This window comes from Acomys russatus, chromosome 29 (genome assembly GCF_903995435.1).
Source record: "Acomys russatus chromosome 29, mAcoRus1.1, whole genome shotgun sequence".
Classification (NCBI taxonomy): domain Eukaryota; kingdom Metazoa; phylum Chordata; class Mammalia; order Rodentia; family Muridae; genus Acomys; species Acomys russatus.
The window spans coordinates 36,140,674-36,156,486 of NC_067165.1; the positions used below are offsets into that span (position 1 = coordinate 36,140,674).

The 15,813-nt window shown below is 44.6% G+C and overlaps 1 protein-coding gene across 5 annotated transcripts in view; it reads right to left on the minus strand.

Moving 5' to 3' along the window:
* Nucleotides 1-3,129: 3,129 nt before the first annotated feature.
* The window catches only part of LOC127211989 (protein DDI1 homolog 2), a 38,004-nt gene continuing 25,320 nt past the window's right edge, over nt 3,130-15,813 (minus strand). For 2 of the 5 annotated variants that reach the window (XM_051172077.1, XM_051172078.1), the window contains 3 exons: nt 15,166-15,269; nt 13,341-13,530; nt 3,130-6,245 (listed from right to left, as the gene is read on the minus strand). In XM_051172077.1, coding sequence (XP_051028034.1) covers nt 4,438-6,245; nt 13,341-13,530; nt 15,166-15,269 — 2,102 coding nt within the window. In that variant the 3' untranslated portion in view covers nt 3,130-4,437. Of the gene's footprint in view, nt 6,246-6,731; nt 6,981-9,694; nt 9,758-13,340; nt 13,531-15,165; nt 15,270-15,813 lie in introns of those variants that run through there. The other 3 variants (XM_051172079.1, XM_051172081.1, XM_051172080.1) reach the window with 3 other exon arrangements.

The following is a 15,813-nucleotide window of genomic DNA, read 5'->3' on the forward strand; positions in this document are numbered from 1 at the left end:
CAAAAACTAAACATTTTAAAGTATACCTCTAGGCTTACAGCATTGTATCCCATTGTAGGCTTGATGCTTTTCATAGTCAGTTTTAAACTGCAACCAAATATTTAGATTTAAAAATAAATGTATGCTGTCGACACACAGAATGTGCCTGTATCTTCATAATCCCAGCCACTTGAGGATTGCTAGTCCAAGGCCATCTTGGGTTACATTACATCTCTTCTCAAAAACAAAAGGATGCCAGGGGTGGGGGTGGAATAGTATGCCAACAGGTAAAAACAGATCTTAGTTGAGACTTCCCTCATGTCTCCCCTATACTGAAAGTTTCAAAGGCCAGGCTCCAGTCTGGTTTAGCTGATGCTGCCGAACTCCTGAGCTTCAGGGGTACTCAAAGTTTGATGAACACATTGATGGGTTCTTGCTCATACTGCATAGCTTTGATGGGAGGAGCTAGCTTCCTATCAAGAATGTAAGATTTGATCTCCCCCTATCACAGCACAAAATGCACAAAAGAAAACCTAAGAAACACCTAGAAACCACTTTTGGTATACAGGATGCAGAAATTCCTGCGGGGAGACCAAATGTTTTGATGCAGGGTAAGAGTGAATCAAAGTGGCAATGAGCCAAGGACCACATCCAGTGACAAGCTCTCTCCAGGGGGCTGCCCCAACCTTTTCCCTGATGCTCCCAAGATGTGATGCTTCTGCTATTCAAAATAATTAAGGCACAAAAGAAAAGCAAGTACATCAAAGGCTCACCCCAAAGTCCTTACTGCAGCTCTACCAACACTCAGGGGTTATGTAACTTATAGGGGCTCAGGGGCAGCCCTCAGGGAACACAAAATGCTATCCTGTATTAACTACAGAGAAGGCATCATCCTCCAGGAGGAAAATTAATGGTAATTGTTGTCTTGATAGTCAGCCAGACTCTACCAAATCCCAAAGACTGGCTTTTACTTTTGTTTTTTGGTGGTAAGGATTGAACCCAGGACCTCACTCTCTATGCAGGAGCTCCACTAGCTGCATGCCCCTCTGCCCAGGCATTGCTAGTGACCCACCAGTCATTTCAGCCAGTGTCCATGCTCATCACAAGTAGCATGCAGAGTGAACTGGGCATGGTAGCACGCACTTATAATCCTAGCATTCCAGAGGCTGAGGCAGGAGAAGTGTCATGACTTTGAGGCTAGCCTGGGCTATGGCAAGATCTTGTCTCAAGACAAACCAAACCAAACCCCACAAAACAATGAAAGAAAATTTGCCTTGACATTCTTGCACAGCTATTTGCAAGGCAATTTATTATATACACAGTAGGAGGAAAAGCCACCAGACATCTGTGGGTAGACATAACAGCTGCTTTTCAACCTATGTAAAATATTTATCAATAACCTTATATTTGAGATAGCTTATGTATTTACTTATAGACATGAGCTGAACAGTTCAAACAAATTCTTATGGCTTTCACTAGAGATCGAAAGCTGTAGAGAGGGACTAACAGGCAGATGCTACACAAGCTAGGCATAAAATCCGTGACACCAGGTGCCTATCCCACTGCTAGGCACCCTATTGCCAGAGACATGCTTGAGCTGTGTCTTCTTTATCCTGTACCTGATGGTCAGAGGGAGCAGGTTTTGGGGCAGAAGTTCCCACACAGTACTCACCATCTATTCAAGCTTCTTTTGCCAAGCAACTGGTCTTACCTTCACCTATCAACATATAAAGCCCGAAGTAAAGGCTTCTGGCATATCTGGAATTGGCTAGATCTCCAGCTCCAGTGACACCAGCTGGTTACCAAGCCCCCTTCTACACACCAGCTTCAGCATTTACAAGAGAATCCTCTTTGGTGCATAAATGGAGAAAGAAAACTATTGAAGGCCAAGTGCTGGCCATGGAATCTCCTCACACAGGGTGGTGAAGGAGTTGCCCTTGCTGTTATGGCTATAATTTGACCTGCTGAACTCTAGTTTCACAATGATGTGATCTTACTCTTGGTAGTTAGCAACTAAATGAAAGCTGGGAATGAAGGGCCACAGTGTGATGCACCTTAATGTCCTCTGTTCTGGAATTGCACAATTTAAGCCAATCAACTCCTAACTTCACACAAATGTTAGACAAAAGATTGGCTTTTTATTTATGTAATTTTAGACAGGGTATCACTAATGTAGCTCTGACTCAGAGATCTACTTGCTTCCTACAATTAAAGATATGCCAGCATGCCTGGCCTTAATTTTTTTTGACAGATTTTAAAAGTCAAAAGCAACTATATGTTGAAAAGAAAGTGAGAACCCAAAGGAACTAAGTATTTGGCAAGTGAGTCCAGACCATTCCAAGTATTCCACAAGGGCTATCTGTACAGCCACTGACCTATCAATTTGCTTTTAAAAATAATCTGTCCCACACTGGTATTGTACACTCCACCTAGGGCTGTCTCCCATTCACATTGCAAATGGTCAGTGGCCACACCACTGGGCTTGCAAGCCAGTTTCTTCTGCTCACACAGACGACCTTTGGGAATTGTCTGCCATGAATACTTTCTTCTACTTACTCCACCCTGTGGCCGCAAAGATTTGTAACCCTAAAATAGACCCCCACTGACCTCTCCCCCCAAAGGAAACCCAGGCCTCAGTGCGATACCACTTGGTCTTGCTTCCGTCAAAGCTGAGTTGCTGACAGAATCCTGTGGGCAGTTCCTAGTGCACCACACATGCATCTTTGGCGTAGAGCAGGGAAACAAAGAACGTCTCAATGACAGCTCGGCTGGCCTGGTATTCTGAGTGCCCAATGGACAGCAGGAAACCAGAAGGTCATGCAGTTCCAGAAAAGATCATGGTACTCCATGTGACTTGCCGTTATGTCACTGAAGTGAGTCTCGGCACACAAACAATATGGCAAAAAGAAGAACTGGACCAGAGAACAGAAATCCCCATGATTGCCCCCAAAGTTCCAAAAACTCCTGAGATATGAACCCGTCTGTGCTCAATGACTTCTATTTTAATGGAAAGAACAAGCTTTCAGAGAGAGAGAGAGAGAGAGAGAGAGAGAGAGAGAGAGAGAGAGAGAAGAGAGAAGAGAGAAGAGAGAAGAGAGAAGAGAGAAGAGAGAAGAGAGAAGAGAGACTGACTTTAGACAAAAATTAAAGTTCAAAAATCGATTTCAACAAACTGCAAACTCTCACTTGGAACCAAGAATTATCCTGAAAATCCTTTTTAAGAAAAGTAAGATCATGTATTTCTGCCAGACACCCAAGACAACAGTTTATGTCCCAGGAAAGGATGCGTTTCAACCTATCCGGAGGGATTATTGCACAGTGGGGGCCATAGGACAGTGACTTGCAAGGGGAGAGCTTACACTAAAAAGGCCACGATCAACACATCTACACATTCTGCCCCACTCTAACTCAACACGGTGAACACAAACATGGATCCTGCTTAGAAAAGAAACTCCTGAGGAAAGAAAGGGATGAAAACTGTACCAAGGCCACCATAGTTAGAACTTCAGTTGTATTTCCACTGCCATGAAAGACACTCACAGACTGACCAACCCAAGCACCAAAAGAAACAGGGACAAAGGCTCCCCCACCTCACTGTCTCACTCAGCTCAGAGCTCAGACTGAGTGTGGGAAGAACTTACTAGCAGATGAGTTTAGAAAGCCAGTAGGTTCCTGGTGGCCAACCTATGAACAGAACCTGGACTCATCATTTGTTGGGGTGTCAGTGAGATGCCCCCAAACCCTATCTCCAGTACATTCCAGTGTTTTGTCTATGCCATTATCTTTTTTCCTCACAGTCCTTGACATTTACAAATGGAATTGATTTTTTCCCCTTTCCTATTGAATACAAGTAGCACCAGGTTTCACTCTAGCGTGAATCCCTCATACCCCACCCATGACCACGAATGAAGGTATTTGGCAATCAATCCATGCAGCAGCCAATGATGCACAAGACAGCCCCCAAGTTTTAAGCCCTCCCAGTTACCCTATTTAAATGTCAACCCTGAGCACACAAATCAAAACATACAACTCCAGAAGTTACTGTATTCTTCTCCAGCTTCCTGTTACAAGCCACATCCTGCACACAGCACAGCCAGAGCTGCAGAGGGCAGTGGATCTGTTCCTAGCTGCACACATTTCAAAGCACTCACTCATTCTAAAATGGTATGCTATACACAAAACCATCTGTTTTATTCCAGAATACATCATCTTAAGGAGAATAAAAAGCTTTGTATGCACACACTACCAATACATTTTAAAGGGCCCAAATTTCAACAAATAGAATAGACAAATTAATCAGACAAAAGATCATAAATTACTTTGGCCGGAAAAAAAATTCTGGCTCAACATTTTGCTTGCAGGCTTCTACATATACTGTATGTGTGTGGGGTGAATGTATTTGTGTGAAGAGGGCTTTCTCAAAGGGAATGGAATACGGTCTAGCCCCCTTCCCCACAATTACGTAGGGACTACAATGTTCTTTGCTAGCAAAACAAGAAGTGCAAGGTCTGCATTCCCACCAACACGATGCAGAGCCCCAAGGGCCTCCTGCAGAGTGAAGCCGGCACCAAGAATTCTGTCAACATCTGCAGCAGGAAAGATGAAGGGTGGGAGAGTGGAGGGAGCAGACGAGGGCTGTGCGGCACGTGAGTCCACTCCATGGAGGGGTGGCGCAGCTCCAGGGCAGACATCGTTGGTCTCTGGTCTGTCTGTGCCTAAAGTCTGCACATGCTCAGAAGGCTGACTATGGTCACCCTCACCTGCTGCAAGTTTGGGGAAAATTTCTACACCTGAGGTGCAGTGCAACTGATCAGAAGGTTTGGCTGTGGTTATGGCGACAGAACAGCTCTTCCTGATTGACTCGGTGGATCCGAGGCCACCTTCTTGGTCAGGTGACAAGCCATCACCCAGACCTCTCAAACTAGTGGATACTTCATCTTCTATCCCAGCACAAGGTGTGGTGCCTGTGATTTCTGTCTTTTCCAATTCAGAGGTGGCCTGGAGACAGGAGACTTGTGGGTACTGGTCAATGAGGATCAGATGCTCACTTTGGGCCGTCCTTCCTGAAAGGTCCAAAACGTTTGTTTGGCTCTCTGCCCCCGTCTCTGACTGACAGGCAGTGTCTTCAGGTGCACCTTCTGAAGCTGGCTTACAGCTAATGACCAGAAGCTCATGCAGTTCTTTCAAGGCCACTGTGACAGATGGACAAAATTCTTCTGCTGATTCCACAGAGGGCTGACCATGGCCACTTAGAGGGGAAGAGGAACTGCCATCTTTGCTATCCATCGTTGACATTTCAACAGTATCTTCTGGGGGCTGCAAACCCTGAGACAAGATGGGATGTCCCACAAGTTCACAGGAAGGGCTATACTGTGGCGTTTCCACTTCCATCAAGGGACTATCTGAAGTGGGATGTGATACTCCAGGGCTCTTGACCATGGCATTTTGCCTGCCTTTTGAGCTGCACGCAGCAACCAGAGACTGTTCAATTGTATCCACTTCCATCAGGGTTTCTGAGTATGAGCAGCTACAGCGCCCTAAAGCTAGAAGACTTGTCTCTGTACATGGAAGGTGAGCATTTGTTTGTAGTTCGCCTTTCATCACAGCTTCCAAATTGACAATTTCTTCTTGGTCCTGTTGATTTTCCTCATGAAGCTCAAGGTCCTCTGTGTCACAGAGACACTCCTGATCACGTGGAGCACTCTGCTGCCCAGCCTCACGCTGCCCACTCCCTGCGTCTGTGTGCTGCTGAAGGCCACTCACTTGACTTGGGTTCGGGTTTACTGGATGCCAACTCCTTCCCTCCACAAATCCCTGTGGCTCATGCATCCCAGTAGTTGTGAGAGGCAAACTATCGCCCTGTCTTGTGTGGAGAGAAACTCTGAGGCCCTGCGTTCTTCTCTCAGCAGAGCTCTCCACATTACCTGCAGCAAGTGCTTCTTCAGATGAATGACGCAAAGGCCTAGCTGGACTCTGGTCTGCTGAGGGAGCAAGATCAGGAAGATCCTGCAGAGGAGGCGGTGGACCTGTTTTCTTAGAGTTTGTCTGGAATTCAGCTGAAGCCTTCATCGCCTCCATAGCTAGAGATTCAATGCTATTGGGGTCACTGGGCTCGATGGCGCAGACTGAAGCAGAGACAGAGCGGGCAAGACTCGTAGGGCTACCAACCTCGGGACTTGGCCCTGAAGAAGGGGCTGCATGGTTGAATCCATCTGAAGTCGGCAATGGTGACATTCCCAGTGAGGTAGATTCTTTACGGCTTTTCTCTGTAGTAAAAGAAAAGGAAAAAGATTAGTTAGCAGACCACTAACTTATCAGACAATGAAAGTCTCAATAGGATAAAAACATGTCTTTTAATTTAAGTCTCTCTTGCAGATATGAGGTTTAAAACACAAGACTTTCTCACTATGGTAGACAAGTGGCATCCACCACTGACCCTGAGATAGGTATGTCCTTAATAAAGGTTATCAAAGTTCATATGTAACATGCACTTCATGATGACTGGATCAGTGCTCACACTTAAAGATACTTATTGATGTATTTATTGATCCAGACAGGGTCTCACTACATAGGCAGCACTGGCCTTAAAGGTGAGAGACTCCTGCCCCAGGTTCTGGAATGTTGGATTGTAGGGCGTATATGGCCATGCCAAGCAGCTATGCTTCTTTATTTCCGGTGAATTTTTACATCTTCATCGATGATTCTCATGACAGAGCATTCTCTCTCTCTTTGAAAAGATAAAAGATTCTCACTCTGTAGCCCAGGCTGGCCAACTCACTATAGTAAGCCCAGTTCAGCCTTGAACAATCAGTGATCCTCATGCTTCAAGTGTGAGCACAGGAGAAGTCCGAAAGCTGGGACAGAGCAGGCCAACCAATAGAGATGGGGTTTACATGCCAGGAGATCTCCAGAAGACAGAAGTAAACACTGGATTTTATTTTTAGCCAAGCTTCTAAAAAATCATTGTAAAATTGAGTATCCAACTCAAGAACAAAAGAAACCTAGGAATGAAGCAGACAGAATTATTTATTTATTTATTTAATCAACCATTTTAACTATTTGTTTATTTTTGACCAAGATTTCATGTATTCCAGGTTGGCCTCCCATTGCCGGAATTATGGGCATTTATCACGGTTCCCAATTTATGTAGTGCTGTGGACCAGACCTAGGCTTTACTTATTTATTTTTTATTTTTATTTTTTGGGTTTTCAAGACAGGGTTTCTCTGTGTAGCCTTGGTTGTTCTGAACTTGCTTTGTAGACCAGGCTGGCCTTGAACTCACAGAGATACACCTGCCTCTGCCTCCCGAGTGCTGGGATTAAAAGTGTGCGCAGACCTAGGCTTTATGTACACCAGACAGGCATCTCCAGCCCTGAAATGTAGTTCTGTCCAGCCCGAAACTTATGGCACTCCTCCTCCTTCAGTTAGAGTGCTGGAAACATGTACCGTCATGCCTAGCTTCCAAACTGCAACTCTAACAAAGTAGAACAAAATTAACAAGATTTAAGTACTTTACTGACTACAGCAGAGGGAGGTAATAGTTTTTTTTTCTTTTTTAAAAATTATTTATTTATTGTATATGAGTACTTTATCTGCAGAAGAGGGAATCAGGGTTACAGATGGTTGTAAGCCACCATGTGAGTGCTGGGAATTGAACTCAGGACCTCTGGAAGAACAGGCAGTGCTCTTAACCACTGAGCCATCTCTCTAGCCCAATAGTTTCTTGATAGGCAACAATAATTTAGACTCACCCTAATTTGACAACTCTCCAGGCTCGATTGTGGGCTCAAACACTACTTCAGTGCAGATGCCACCATGGTCCAACTACTTCCAGCACTATTAAAAATTGGCCTCTAAAGCCAGGCATGGTGATGCACGTCTTTAATCTTAGCACCTGGGAGGCAGAAGCAGGTGGATCACTAAGTTCAAGGCCAGCCTGGTCTACAAAGCGAGTCCAGGACAGCCAAAGCTAACACAGAGAGACCCTGTCTCGAAAAACCAAAAAAGAAAAACAAAAACTGGCCTCTAAACACTCATAATGTTTTAAATTAAAAGGCACAGACTGCTATCTAGACTGGAAACAATTGGCTCCTGGGTTAATAAATACTTTGTGCTGTGCGTGCTGGACTTCCACTCCTGAAGCCGCACAGGGTGCAGTTACGATGCAATCCACCTGACACTCTGATCACACACTGCTGAGCAGCACGAGAGGATGGGCCGTGCTGGGAAGTTGTTATATTTTCCTTTTTTGGATTGAGACAGGGTATTGTGTAGTCTAGGCTGTTCTGTTTGTTTGTTTCTTGAGACAGGATTTCTCTGTCCTGGAATTCACAGAACTGCCTGCCTCTGCCTCCCGTGTGCTGGGAATGCTGGTCACTACCTCTAGGCGGTTACTGGCTTCTTTTTTTTAAAAATTTATTTATTATTTATACAGTACTCTGCCTGCATACCAAAAGAGGGCCCAGATAGCATTGTAGATGGATGTGAGCCACCATGCGGTTGTTGGGAATTGAACTCAGGACCTTTGGAAGAACAGACAGTGCTCTTAAACACTAAGCCATCTCTCCAGCCCCCCAGTTACTGAGTTCTTAAGGAACTACCTAATCTTACAGTTTAGTGGCAAACAGGATAATGGTTTTGTCTCAGTTTTAAACTACATTTCCTGTATCTAGAAAGTTTTTAGTTTTATCAATCTAATCAGTAAAGCTGACTCTGAAAGTTCAATTTTGGACTAATGCTAACATAAAAATCATATTGCAATAGAATATCCATGACAGCACCATGGAGGAACATGTACCACCTGGGTTCAGTGCCAAGCACCTGCATACCCCCAAAAATCAGGAAAGGTGAAGGTTGTCAGCCTTAGTGGACTTTGTACTTACTGTAAGAGCAGCATGTGTGTCATCCTTCTGAACCTGAGGTACCTAGCAACCGGGGGTGAGAAGTAGGGTAATGACATTAACTATGCCTATTGTCCTTAAAGTGTGTGTGTGTGTGAGTGTGTGAGTGTGTGTGTGTGTGTGTGTGTGTGTGTGTGTGTGTGTGTGTGTGTGTGTGTATGTGTGAGATAGAGATAGAGAGAGAGAGAGAGAGAGAGAGGATGAAATGATAAAGTCTAATTACAACGAGCACTTTATTAAAGCTTGTGTCAAATAAAATCAGCCAGTGTACTCTGTCAATATTTTTATTTTTTTAAAGCCAGAGTTTCAATGTATAATGCCCGATCCCAAATCTTGAACCCTCTTGCCTCACCTTCCCAAGAAGGGAGATGGCAAGACTATATCATCAGGCTCAGCCCACCTATTACTAACTATAATCCTGGATAAGTCATTTGGCTCAATTTTCCAGATGAAAATTTGCCCTTCTATAAACTTCAAACGTACAAGGTCTTCTAGTTTTTCAAAGGAAAATGGCTTAAGAAATTCAGTTATCTGCAACAAACTAATGTGACACCAATAGTCTTGAATCAGTATTTTCAACTATCAGAGGTGGTACTATGACTGTCCCCTGGACTGTCCCCATAACCAATAAAATTTTATTATGCCTACATATACATATGGCAACATACATATAAACACATATACAGGCTAGTTGTAACCAGATTGAATAGGGAGAAACAGAGACTGTGAGTCTTGAATTTCCAGAATGGTTCCAGACAGACTTTTCAAAGCACAGGTGACAACTAGATGGAAGGTGATGTGGTGTCTATAAATACCTGGTCTGGGGCCCACTCCAGCTGCAGCACACACACACTACATGCATCATGGCTTCTGACGTTCTGTTTGGATTAGGAAACAGACAAGCAAACGCGGGTTAACAATGCAAAACCACACAGCATGCAGGGCTGAAGTCTTCATTCCTTCCCATCTGCAAAACCAGGAGCTAGGAATCAACATTCGAAGCGGTTTCACAGCTTGAGCATCCCAAACACTTGCTGGTTGCTTCAGTTCTCTCCAAATGCAACCAGCCAGGTTTCTGTATCAACTGTACTTGGAAAGATTATTCTAAAACTCTGCACAGATGTTGGAGGCAAATATGCTGTAGGCAAAGTCAATCCATCAAAGGAGCTACTTGAAGGCCACCCTACAAAGTTGGTGAGCTTTCCAGGATTCTCAATAGTCTCACTTGTTGTTTGCTTTTTGTCATATAGGTCTTGTTATATAGCCTTAACTGACCTAGAACTTTACATCCTGGGTACGGGGCTAATAGACAGGTGCCACCACACCCACCTCAAGGTTCACTTTCTTTTTATTTTTCAAGACAGGGTTTTTCTATGCAGCCCTGCCTGTCCTGGAACTCATTCTGTAGACCAGGCTGGCTTTGAACTCAGAGATCCACCTGATTCTTCCTCCTGTGCTAGGATTAAAGGCACACACACCACCCCACTGCTCAGCTCAAGGCTCATTTTCTGAAGAAGACAAACCAAGTGCTATCCATCTGCTGCCTTCGTCAGCTAATCAGCCCAAAGACACTAAGACAGTGCTCCTACTGAGTTTGGACAGATACAATGGGTAAAGATACCCTCATAATTAGCCAAAGAAATAATTTTCTAAAAATACTTTTACATATTATGTCCAGAATTGTATAATTTCAATGATCATAAGCAGTCAGTCCTCCAAATAAAATAACCTAATGTTGCAAAATCATCACACCATTGTTGTTTTTAAATTATCTGTATTATCAGTACGGGCCTGTATTATCAGTATGCCCGGGTAGCAATCAATCAAGACACTGACACCTGTTATACTTTAAAATAGCCTTAATTAACCTGGGGCAGGACAGACATTAATCCTCTAAACTACTTCTCATAGTGGGGCAGGTATCGCATACCTGCCCCAATCCCATGCCATCTGCTTCTAATAACTTCTATCAAGCTACCTCCCATCCATAATCCCAAATACTTGCTAATGTTCTTCATCTGGGCCAAATCCCCATCCATGCTGGTCACATGCTTTCCTTGTACATAAACAATGAGGGCCTTCTCCTCCTCCCTCTCTCCTCTTCCTCTTCCCAGGATTCCCCTCTCTCTCTAAGCTAGGGAACCTTAGCCACACCTATCTCAATTGCCCTGCCCAGGTGGGATGGCTTTTTTATTAATTAGCATCAAAATACATCAGACTATCCTCCAACACACCATTAAAACACCACTCCCCCCCTCGCAAAAAACAAGCAAACAAACAAAAACCCAACCAACCAACCAAAACCAGCAAAGGTCTCACATGTCAGCAGCAAATGTCCCACAGATAAACTGACTGTCCCTCTGCTGATCCTGGAAATGTGTCACCTACTTTAGCTGCCTGAATGTTACTTATTTTTGTTTTGTTACTCTTTTTCTTGAGACAGGGTTTCTCTGTGTAACAGTACTGGTTGTCCTAGACTCGCTTTGTAGACCAGGCTGGCCTGGAACTCACAGAGATCCTCCTGCCTCTGTCTCCTGAGTCCTGGGATTAAAGGTGTGTACTACCACACCTGGCTTGTTTTGTTTTTCCAGAAACAGGGTTTCTCTGTGTAATAGCGCTGGCTGCCTGGACGCCTGAACTTTACTTAAGATGCCTCCGTTAGGGGGTTAACTGTTAATAGGTTAGGAATGCTGCTGATATCAGTTAGTGTTTCTCTAACACACCATATGGCTGTGTGAGGGGAAATCTATCTCAAAATGTCAGCATCCCATCTAAGCTGCCAAATTACCTTCCACATGCTAAGGAGGTAAATGAGCTCACTCATGCTGACCTTCTGGGAAGACTAAAATGATTGCTGGTAACTCAAAACTCTCCCTCTTAAAAACAAAAACAAACAAACAAACAAAAAAACCAGCTCAGCTGCAACCAAAACCCCACTTGACACACAGTGAATCCTGATCACAGGGTGGTGGGGCAGCCTGGACCACGGCCAGCCAGGAGGCTCCACCAGCCACGCCCTCCCACTCCAGAGGGTCAAGGCAAACAGAACAAAACCTTGGGTTCTTCAGGAAAACATAACAAAACCTTGTAGTTTGCTTTTCAAATATGTTATCTTTTGTCTTGAGGAGAAAGCTATCTCATGTGCTCATAATCTAACACGCTTTGCCAGAAAAAGCAAAGCATGATGAATTAATCCTGACCCAAGACTTCAAGATAACTCACTTAAAAGTTAATTCTTCTCGGTTTAGAAATGCTCCCCAGAGCCACTGTTCTGTAAGAGGTGAGGATTTCAGCAACAGTCTTGATCCATTTTTTCTCAGAAGACTCCATTCTGTCCTCAGACTTAGGAGTTTAGGGAGCTTGCTTTCAGAGGCACTGCTACCTCAGGAAACACAAAGACTCCATTTGATTAAAGCAAGATTACACTCATCGCTGGTTCTTCTCTTTGGGGACAGCACTTTCTGCAAACATTTTTACTGCAGTCACAATCCTTCCTTCAAATCAATAAGTGGGCTGAGAAAATGAAACATTTCCAAGGAAGTACTGCTGATCTTGAAAGCATATGCTTACTGTGGAGTTCTCTTTATGGACAACACAAGATGTTTTAGAAGCATCCAAGCAAGTTATGATCTAATCTTGAACACAGCATTGGATTCTTGTCCCTCTCAGCTCTGTTTTTTCCACAAACAGGGTCTCACTGTGCAGACTAGCTGGCCAGGAACTCACACTGTAGACCAGCCTGGCCTGAAGTCACAGAGAGCCACTTTGCCTTAGCCTGGAGCACTGGGATTAGGGTATGTGCCACCGCTTCAGGCTCTTCATGTTTTTGTTTGTTTGTTTGTTTTTTGTTTTTGACAGGGTATGGCTATATAGTCCAAACCAGCCTGGAATTCAATATTCAGCTTAAGCTGGGCCTGACCATGTGATCCTTCTGCCCAGTCTTGGAGGCCGCTATTACAGGAATGTTCCACTATACTTAGATACTTGCTTTTTGATTTGTTCAAATAGGAGTCCTTCAATGCTTTTATTAGGATGGTATGTGTGTATGGGTCCGTCTAGGTCAGAGTGTACCTGAGGAGTCAGTGCTGTCCTTCCACTTTTACACAGGCTTGGGTTTCTAGGCTTCTATGGCAAGTGCTTTTGCCAGCTGAGCCACAGCAATGCAAACTCCTGCCCACTCTCTCTCCTCCTTTTTGAGACAACGGTCTCAAATATTCCAAGCTAACCTTGCATTTTGATTATTTACTCTTATCTCCAAAGTACTGGAATTCCAGGTGTGCACCACCACACTGGCCTAAGCAGTACCGGGGACTGAACCCAGGGAACCCAGTGCTTCCTGTGTGCTAAGCAAGTCTTTTACTATAGAGCTACATTTCCATTGAACAATGAAGCCAGTAAGAAGCTGGAAAGGCCTGGACCTCGTTAACAACACATCACTATTCAAATGCTCAGTTCCAATACCTGCATCCTCTGCTGATTTTTGAATGGCTTCTGCTAATTCTTGGTCCGCAATCTCCTCTGGCCGTATGTCTTCTCGCCCAGTTCCATATGCCAAGCGGGCACACTCTGGTAACTCCCCCTCAGGAAGGAAGGTGGTCTGTGAGCCTGTGGTGCCAATCACTAGGACATTTTTCTTCAGGTCAATAGAACACTTTAGAAGAAGAAAGCAAAGAGTGAATGAAGTATCCTACAGAAAAATCAATTCTTAGTTCAACATTCAACCAATAAAGAACATAGAAACAGAGATAGTTTAAAGATAAAAAGTAATACACACCTGAAACCATCAATTTTATACTTCTGGTTTTAGAGATAAAGTCTTGCTATGTAATCCAGGCTGGCTTTGAACTCATTTTGTAGCCAAAGCAACCTCCAACTTTCCCTCCTCCCTCCAGGTGTGTGCTACTACATCGCCTTAGACTTTTTCTGATTTGAGAGATAGGCCCTTGAGTTCAGCATATAGCTAAGGCTGGCCTTGAACTTCTGATCCTTGTCTCTCTTTGGTCTCTTGTTTCTGATGTTATATTGTGTACTCCAGGGCAGCTGACCCATGAGCTTCTAGGCAATTCTGTCTCCACATCCTGAGTGCTAAGACTATAGATCCCCTCACATCCATCAAGGGCTCGGGATGTCAAGTATGGGTCATCAGGCTTGCACAACCACTGCAGCTAGCAGCGCCTCACCTGCCTGGTTGTCTCCCTGCCCTCCTTTGCTTTGTTGTTTTGAGACTGAGACCCTAATTGTGGGATTACAGATGTGGCCACTGGCCATGTTACTTCTTATTTACAGTCTCCTTTGTTGTGTGTTTTATCTCTATTTAAGATCTGACAATTGCCAACATAAGATTTATGTCTGTAAAGTTAGAAAATACCAGTGTATGTTAAATGACAGCAAAACAGTGACAAGTTAATACCTTGGTTTCTTTTATACAGACATCTGCTCATTCCTTCTATTTACAATGCTAAATCAATATAATACACATTATTCTTCAAGGCTTTTTGTCTTTCGGGGCCTGAATCATGGTTGAGGCAAGTGCTCTTCCACCGATTTATATCCTCAGGGGAATGTTTAAAATACAGTGGTGCAAGCGCGGTGGTGCACGCCTGTAGTCCCAGCTACTCCGGAGGCTGAGACAGGAGGATCGCTTGAGTCTACTTTTGGACTGTAGTGAGCTATGCCACTCAGATGTCTGCACCAAGTTCAGCATCAATATGGTGACCTCCCAGGACCAGGGGACCACCAGGCTGCCTAAGGAGGAGTGAACTGGCCCAGGTTGGAAACGGGGCATGTTAAAATACAGTGGCGCCAGGTTGGTGGCGCACGCCTGTAATCCCAGGTGCAAGAGGCAGAGGGAAGAGCATCACTGCAAGAGTGAGGCAGCCTGCTGCACAGTGGGCTCCAGGCCAGTCAGGGCTACATAACAAAACCATCTTTCAGAAACAACAGAACACAAACCACAAGCCCAGGTTGGGAGTGCTGGGTGCTGTCTGACTTGGTAAGGTATGTTTGCTGTGCAGGTGTGAGGACCTAAGTTTGGATTTCCCAACACTCATGGAAAAAGCCTGGTGCAACAGTGCACATTTATAACCTGAGCACTGGGGGAGAGGACACAAGAGGATCCCTGTAGTTGCTGCTCAGCCAATTTGTTAACTCTGGGTTCAGTGAGAGACACTCTCTAAAACAAATAAGGTAGAGACTGGCCAAGGAAGACACCCATTGTCAACTTCTAGCCTCCATGCACATGTGTGCCCCTGTATGTACACAGACACATACAAAAGCTCTTAATTACCTGATGCCGTTTAAGCATGTCCAGTCCCAGAAGCATGTCCATAGGCTGCTCTTCAAGAATCGAGAAGGAACATGCCAGGAAGTCACCTTCAATCTGAACCTGAGCTAAAGCACAAGCAGAGAAGGGATTACTGATGTTGGCTTCACAAGGCCAGGGCGAGCTGTGGGAATGAAGCCATCATTCTGTGATGGGCTTCCTGGACTCAGTCAGGCCCAGGGAGGCACAACAATCCAACAGGCTAAAAGACAATGCAGTGGACAGGGCAGAGCTCTGAATGCCACCAGCATGCACTCAGCTGGTGAAGAAAGCAAGCATTAAGAGGATTTTAAAAACCTGTAACAGCCAGGGGTGGTGGTGTATGCCTTTAATTCCATCATTTGGGAGGCAGAGGCAGGTGGATCTCCATGAGTTCCAGGCCAGCCTGGTCTACAGAGCAAGTTTCAGAACAGCCAGGACTGTGCTGAGAAATCCTGTCTGGAAAAAAACCAAACCAAACAAAAAAAGTATTTGTGTACCTGAGTTGTTGAGGATAAAGCTGTACCACTCAGACACATTTTGCATAAAAGAATCCTAAAAAAAAAAGTGGTGGTGGCAGGTGTGGTGACAAAGGCCCAGCACTCAGGAGGCAGAGGCAGGTGGATCGCTGTG